Source organism: Fulmarus glacialis, unplaced genomic scaffold (genome assembly GCF_000690835.1).
Source record: "Fulmarus glacialis isolate BGI_N327 unplaced genomic scaffold, ASM69083v1 scaffold4742, whole genome shotgun sequence".
Taxonomy (NCBI): Eukaryota; Metazoa; Chordata; class Aves; order Procellariiformes; family Procellariidae; genus Fulmarus; species Fulmarus glacialis.
The window spans coordinates 81,503-89,663 of NW_009199681.1; the positions used below are offsets into that span (position 1 = coordinate 81,503).

At 36.3% G+C, this 8,161-nt stretch overlaps 1 protein-coding gene across 1 annotated transcript in view; it reads right to left on the reverse strand.

Annotated features, from left to right (window-relative positions):
- The window catches only part of CPEB3 (cytoplasmic polyadenylation element binding protein 3), a gene marked incomplete at its 5' end in the record, with an annotated part of 65,387 nt that extends 62,407 nt beyond the window's left edge, over window positions 1-2,980 (reverse strand). The window contains one exon of the mRNA XM_009573330.1: window positions 2,890-2,980. Within this exon, the coding sequence (XP_009571625.1) occupies window positions 2,890-2,980 (91 nt within the window). The remainder of the gene's footprint in view (window positions 1-2,889) is intronic.
- Between the last annotated feature and the right edge of the window lie 5,181 nt (window positions 2,981-8,161).

An 8,161-nucleotide genomic window follows, 5' to 3' on the forward strand; every position in this document is an offset into this window, starting at 1 on the left:
AAAAACAAGCTGAAGTACATAACCAGTATATTCAAAAAGCTTCAAGGTGAAAATAAATGAAAATGTGACAATAACTAAAGAAACAAGCAAAAGCAAGCAGAGTTGATCACTTACTCTCTCAAGGTGATTACAGACTAAAATGTGCTGCTACTTTAAGGGGGAGAGCCAGAGGAGAGTGGGGTAAATAAGAAAAAAGCAAGTGAGTTTAGAAGACAAGATTAAGTGAAATCTGAGGAAGGTGCAGAGAAGGGCAGCAGTTGAAAACCTTCTGTGTCTTTGGTAGAGCAATAGCAGAAAGTTGGAGGTACAAGGGAAGAGTCAAGACCAATGTTCATGGAAAGGCAACAAAAATGCAATAGGAAAGTGATTTGAGGAGTGGATCAATGTTTGCAGAAAAATAGGTTTTTATGAAAAGGATTCAGTTAAAATAGTAACACAGATCTGTTTAACACAGAGGAAGACAACACTTTTTGGAAGGGAGAATTAACATGTCCTGAAACAGCCACTCCTATGAATATTGCCAGTCATGCTGCATAGTGTGAAAACAGGAGTAGAGGAAAGTGCACGCTAGGTCAAGCCAAGACTGGAGGTTAGCAAAGTAAGCCCTGTAGTTAGAGGGAGGAGGAAAAGAAAGCAAGACAGAGAATTAACTATATCAATGGGAAAAAAAAACAGCTGGGCAGAGACAGAGAGAGATAACTAATAGTAAACAAGACTTCTCCAACAGTTACTGGACTGGAAGCTGGAAGAGAGCTAAGTAATGAGGCAGGAAGGCCAAAACAAGTGAGCAGCACTGAGTGAGAAAATGAGATAGCTGGAAAAAGCACATCCAATAAGTGACAGAAATGTTTGTTAGAGAAAAAGAACAGCTAACAGTCCCACCGGCAAATCAAAAAGATCAACTCAAACTTTACAATTCATACCCAACTCTTTGGTTTTACTTTTTGAGCAGAAGGAAACAGTTCCTACTGCTTTCAAATGTCCGTTTAAACTAGTCAGTGATAACCTAGTAGAGATGAAAATATTAAGTTTGTTCTGGAACAGATACTTTTCTTGAAAAGCATGAAGATGCTTCATGAAACCAAGAATTTCATTTCTACCTCATGCAAAACACCAGCATTAAATAGCATTATGACACTCAGGTGCAGCTGTGGAATATGCCACTTGCAACATTCACAAAGACTACTCAGCTGAGCATTGAAAACTATTCTTGATAGAATGATCCAACAACACAAAAGAATTAAAGATTTGTACCCATTATTATTTTATGTGCTAATATTCTGATTCAAAAACATTTTCAAATGGTTACAAAAAGACAATAATAAAAGTATAAGCAAAATTGCACTTATATGATGTTAAAGTCTTCAGTTTCTAGAGTAATACAATTTCTAATCCAATCTTTCTCATTTTTTCCACGCTCAGGTTCATATGGAAATTCAGTCTTTAAAAAACGAATCTCAATTTGTGTATTTAAATAAATACTGATTTTTTTAAGAAATGGAGTTTTAGCTAGATTATAATACATTTAATAAGATACAATAAATACTTAAATCTACTTACTAGCAATTTGGATTTTTTTTTTTTTTTTTAATACCTGCCATATGAAATGTATATCCAGCAGAAATCTCAATTTTGTTGAGCTTGTCTTTTATAAGTTTCAGGTTAACACTTATTTCGGAGGATTATGATCAGAATAGATATGAGACAGTATTTCTTGCCATTTTGGACAGCTGAATAATGGTTAAAGACACATGACGACTATAGCACAGCAAATTTCAAGATAATAGTGGAAAGCACAGGTTAAAAGAGCTGAAGAGTTCAGAACACAGTTTGGTATGGTTGAAAAAACCTCCGGACCCAGAAAAATGGTGAAAAAAGCACAAGACTTTAGACCAAGAAAAAATATTTTTCCAGATATAATATATAAATGGGGAGGGGAGCAAATGAGGTAGTTGTGACATCAGAAAAGTATGTATATAAGCATTAGCACAGGAACTGCCATACATAACTAAATTTCTTCTCTATCAGTTCCAGTGTCCTGACTTCTTATAGTTTGGGAATCATTTCTAGCTCAGTACTTCCTTTGCTTATGTCTTACTATTAGCTTCAGTCTTCAAAGTCAGCAAGAATGCATGTGAGCAAGAATGTGTACCTATTTTTAAACTTAACCAATGAAAGATTAAGACAGAGGAGTGTGCAGGTCGATCAGGAATATTTGCTCATTGAAATGCTGCCACAACCTTTCACTGTTCAGTATCAGCTAAGTATTAGAAATGGTTTCATCTCCAATGCTATACCTGGTAGAACAAACACAGTTTAGTAGCATAAATAATCAAAACTTTCCCAGCACTTAACAACATCTAATAGCTTTGGGTTCCTCCTAACAATTTGAAATCCAAATTAAGATACATTTTTTTTAAAAGAAACCTGAAACAACTGTACAGACTAAGCTTGATACAGTGGTTGTTTTAGAACCCTGTATACTAGCTGATGATCAAAAAATAAGAGTAGTATTAACTTTGAATAAGATGTTGAACATAACAATCGGACTCCAGTTGTACTACACATTTTCTGAATTTTGCAATTTGCTGATATGAAAAAACAAGTTTTCGGAAATGCCAGTTAGATAATATTATCATTGTGCACTTATAATAAATGTATACACATTTCACCTTATCTTCCTACTGTAGAGATGATTATCTTAAGATGGAAGTTTTACATAACTGACAACCCATTCATTAGCAAAAAGTTTATAGCAATACTGAAAAGCTGATTTTTGTTTAAACACCAAGCAAGCATGGACATATGAATATTCCTAACCTGTAAAATGATTCCTCCACATTATATCAGCGAAACTCATTGGTGGGCCACTGGGAGGGTAGTGTTTACCTTTCAGAGGCTCATGATCAGTCCTTATCATATCCATTAAGGAATTTTCCAAAGAGTGCAAGTTAAAAGTGTCATAGGGCCTATTCCGGTCCTAGAAGAAAAAGAAAAAGAAAAAGAAAAAAAAAAGGAAAGACAGACTGTTATAGAAAAAAATCATTTGCTAACACAGGCTCATTTCTTATTTTAAAAAACTCCAGCACCCAATTCTACATTTCTTCTTGATAGAACTTTTTATGTTACAAAAAAATTGATAAATATAAGCCTACAGTTGTTAAAATGATACCCTTCATTTTGCAACTGCTGCTTTCACCAGTACAGCTATGCAGAGAGGCTTTTTAATACTTCTAAAAAAATATATACAAACAATAGTTAATTCTAAAACTTATCATTTAAATAAGAACTTCAAAATAAAGCAATATTAATGTTTACACTGGAGAAGTGAAATTGTTTCAGAGTTCAGAGATTTTTGTTTTACAGCTTCATCATCTGCCTTCTGTCACAGTGCTATGTTAACATCAGAGCAGAAGCAAGCAATGCTCAAGATGCCAGCAGGCACATTTGTTCCAGAAAGTACCAAGTACTTCAAATGTCTAACATGAATCTCACAGGTTTAAGGAAAGTACACTAGATGCAAGACAAAACAAAAAGCAAGACAGGATATGCAACGCTTTCAGACTAGGGCACTCAAAAACCTGAGCAAGGGTTGGTTTTATTGTTTGATTCTCTCATTTGTAATTCACTGTAGTTCAGCTTCTGTTTTTTAAGTAAGCAAAAGGGAAAAAGTAAAAAAAAAAAAAACAAAACCAAACTACAAACAACCTTTAGCAGGCCTATCAAAATAACCAGTTTCAAAGTTCAGGAACAATCTTAAGGAGGGAACAATCTACCCATGCCCATGTATCTAGAGCACTGTATGCCATGGGACAGCATAACAGAACGGTCCCCTTGTTGTAGGCAGACAGTTTCTAAAACACACCAATTTTCTTATTCTCATCACTACCATTAAAAAAGAAGTAAAGCACAAGTATATAAAAGGTAGCAGTTTTTCTCTGTACACTATATTATGCTACAATTAATAAAGAGTGGTATAACATTCTACTGTGCAAACTGAAACTTTCATTGTAATATGCCCCCAAAATTCCTGGAACAATGTTTTCCACATGCTGGTTACTACAAGATAATCTTCTTGCTTGAAAGAATAAAACTTAAAATCCTCAGACAAGAAGCAGCAGTATCCATAGAAAATGTAACACAAGTTTTGCCTTAATACGCATTATTTCTCTTGAACCCTTTTTTCCTAGGTTGTCTTTAAATAAAACTAAAGGAGAGAATGAGTTCACTGGTATAACTATGCTTTCTTTTAATATTCTTGTTCTGGAATTCAAATAAATACACATCATCAAAAGTTTGCTGCTACAGAAAGCTCTGAAATACACATCTTCCTACTGCCAAAAATCTCATGTTCCCACAGTCTGCCTACTCTACTGAAGATCCAACCTCCCTTCTGCAACATGCTAATGTTTTATTTTCTATAAGTGGACTAGCATTACTTTCTTCACACATTTATTTCACCTATTGAACTTTTTTTGGCAGTCAAACGTGATGTCCAACAAACAATACTTGATTTCTGTTAGAAACTATACTAAGCACTAAAGTTCAAATGAGCTCACTGATTTTCAGTTTTCAATGTTGATGATTTTGTGTCTTCTACAGCTGCTTAGAATGCCAACATTTGTATACTGTATTTAAAAGAGTACTTATTCACCCATGCAAATGTATCAATACATATGGAATATAAAATAAAATTTACGCCCAGGAAATCTAAAATAGATCTTGGGCGGGGGGGGAAGGAAACAAACACCAAAAACCCAAAACCCTGATGTTATTTTTTTTCCTAACAGAAAACTTTATTTTGGTTAAAACAACCCACTGCTTGGCAATATGTAGTAGGAGAGAAGAGTTTGTTTCATTTCATATTCACTTTCTTAAAAGAAATGCAAGGCTAGATTGAAAAGAGAAAGTGTATCTTGGAAGTAAAAAAAAATTCCATTCTTGTGATATATTAGTAACTTGATTAAATAGGATCTATATTATTCCCTCAAAGCATGAATTTTAGTAGTCTTTTTCTATTTGTTTCTTTTAAATACCTTTTAAATATCTGTACTGTGAATATGTAAGGAGGTCAGGTTTTACAGTACTGAACTATGGCATCTTTTTGAAGAGAAAATATGAAAGCAAACATACAGCTTATATCCTAAATAGGGGTGGGGAAGTATTTTTCAGTCAGGTCAGCCCCCTTATCTGGTTTACTATACATCTGTAGCAGAACTGAGGTGGCAAAACCAACACCGGCAGGAGAGCAAAAGGGCAGCACTCCTGCTTTTGCCACAATGATAGTTTATTCCATCTTTAAACATTCCTGAGATTACAGTCTTAGAGCCCAGAAGGAGTGAGTTCAGAAGAGGACACAGCCTACAAACTGAATTTAATTGTCCTTTATTAACATATGTATGTTATATTTTAAGTATGCTACTATAGCAGCAAATCCCTGGGAGGTCCTACTTTGTTCTAAAATTTCCCAGGGAGCTGTGCACATGGACACATATGAAAAAAGGGGAGAAAAAAATTGTAGCATCAAAGGCAAGGTTATACAGGGCAAGTCTGCTAGAATGTAGGATCTTTCTAACCTTTTAAGGGGTGTACAAACCTGCAATATATTTTCAAGATTAAATTAGACCTACATTGAACACAGGAAGATCAATTTAATCAACAGCCTTTACCTAGGCAATTACAACACTTCCCACTATAGTACTTGAGCGAGCTAAATCAAGCAAAGGAAATTTAGACACAACAAGATTTTTAGAAGTATGTTGTGGCATGTGCATAAGTATAACGCATGCTGATTACAGATTTTGTAGTGTGGGTGATGAATAAGTCAGAGCTAACATTCTAGCTCCTAAGTAAAAGGGCTACTACCATTTTTCTTAGTAGCTTTCATTTCAGTAGTAACTCATTTGTACTCAGCAGATTTGAAGACTGTTTCCTAAATTCAGCAATTTCCTGCAAAAAGCCTGGTGCTTCGGCACACACATGCACAGGATGATGTTTCCTTACTTCTCAGCACGAACAGGTTCTCCTGGTTTTGTGAACTGATACTGTTCCATCTCCTGAATTTGCCTTTTGCATTGTTTCTATAGGCTACTGATCTACTACCAAACAATCCCAACAACGAAAACAATTCATAAAAGTCCTTAGTAGCACATGAGAACTTTGCAAGGAAGTTCTGGGACTAGGACTATGAAGGGAAATCAAAATATAAAACTACAGAATGATAAAGCAGAATAAAAAACTTGGAAAAGCCGTTTGAAAATCCAGCAAGTCTGGAAAGTCTTCTGGGATCTTCTAGAGAAGAAAAAGATCCTAAGACCTACTTAGATAAACTACATTATAGATAAAAGAGAAATCTCCATCTACAAGACACTGCCTTTGGCTACACAGCAATCATTAAGTTAGCAAAAAAATAAGTCCAGCCTGCCCATGTTGGATTGTACTTTTTCTTGGGTACAGACAGCAGCTCCTCCCTTGTTAGCTTCTAGTATATTTCAGTTCTTACAATACTCTAGTCTTGAAAGAAAGAAAAACAGCTTAGTAATAACAACTCTCAGAGAAGACATGGGTCCCAGGACTTTAAATCCCAGCCCTCGGCTGTTATCTATACATCCATCCATGACATAGACTTCGTCAAAGTGTATATGTAAGCATAGTGAAAAATTACAAATGCATATGCAGGATCAAATTTCTGAAGGATCACAAAGTGAAATGGACCTCCAGTTGAAGTTGGGTCTCAACTTTCTACCTTTAAATATCTTACTTGTAAGGCTAATTAAAAACAGTGTCTATAATCTGTCTGTTAATTAAAAAAAAAAACAAACAGTAACTTTGCCAAAAAATAACTGCAGAGTCAAGACACTAAAGTAAAATGAGAAAATACAATAATTTGCATTTTACCTGCATTTTCCACTTTTGTATATATGTATTATGCTAGTCTTTAATTACACAACCATAATTTTTCAGAGGTCTCCAGTCTCCATCCAATACGCATAATGAACCAGCTCCAGGAATGAATCAAAACAGTGCTTTGAAGAGGTCTGTTTATCTCTAGGACTGTGTTGCTTACTCCAGGAGATGGCTGAGGTGTAATCAGTGTGTCAGCAAATTCCAGGAGGGCAAAAGATATTCTTAAAGTTAAGGGTTATCTTAATTATGAAACAAAGATTACTTAGTAGTACCTGAAGTATGTAATTGACATGTATGTGTATCATTTGAAATCAAAAGAACTTCTTCCCTTTGTCACACCCTGTACTGTGGTGTGCTTTGTCCTGCCCCCTTCAGACTCAGAGCATGGGCATGTAAGGGCAAGGCATACCTAGCACTACTTCAGTTCCCTCCCAATAGATACACAAACCATGTCTTTACTAGCAGGAGGGAAAGGTAAAGAATGAGAAAAGAATATATGACTACATTATGGATGACAAAGCCAAGACCAGATCTATAGCTGGGGCCATAATAGGTGTTAAGCGGACCTTAATACAGCCTGGCTTCCTCACTACCGCCTTCAGCTTAAACAGGTAGCCCGAAGTAATCGGAAATAATGAACTAAAAAAGGAAATGACCAACATATCCCATGGCAGAGACATGGAGAACATGCACTTTGCTCCAGAAACTGAAGCTGTATCTTTTTCTTCTGTCTCTGCAGAGGATTATAGCAGCGGAGACACATCACCATTGGTCATGAAATGTTGGAGTTCAAGATCCTTAGGGCACCAAGGAGGGCGCACAGCAAGATCACTACCCTGGACTTCAGGAGAGCAGACTTTGGCCTCTTCAGGGATCTGGTTGGTAGAGTGCCATGGGATAAAGCCTTGGAGGGAAGAGGGCCCCAAGAAAGCTGGTTAATATTCAAGGATCACCTCCTCCAAGCTCAGGAGTGATGCATCCCAACAAAGAGGAAGTCAGGAAAAATACTAGGAGGCCTGCATGGATGAACAAGGAGCTCCTGGACACACTCAAACACAAAAAGGAAGCCTACAGAGGGTGGAAGCAAGGACAGGTAGCCTGGGAAGAATACAGAGAAATTGTCCGAGCAGCCAGTGATCAGGTTAGGAAAGCTAAAGCCCTGATAGAATTAAATCTGGCCACGGACGTCAAGGGCAACAAGAAAAGCTTCTATAGGTACATCGGTGATAAAAGGAAGACTAGGGAAAATATGGGG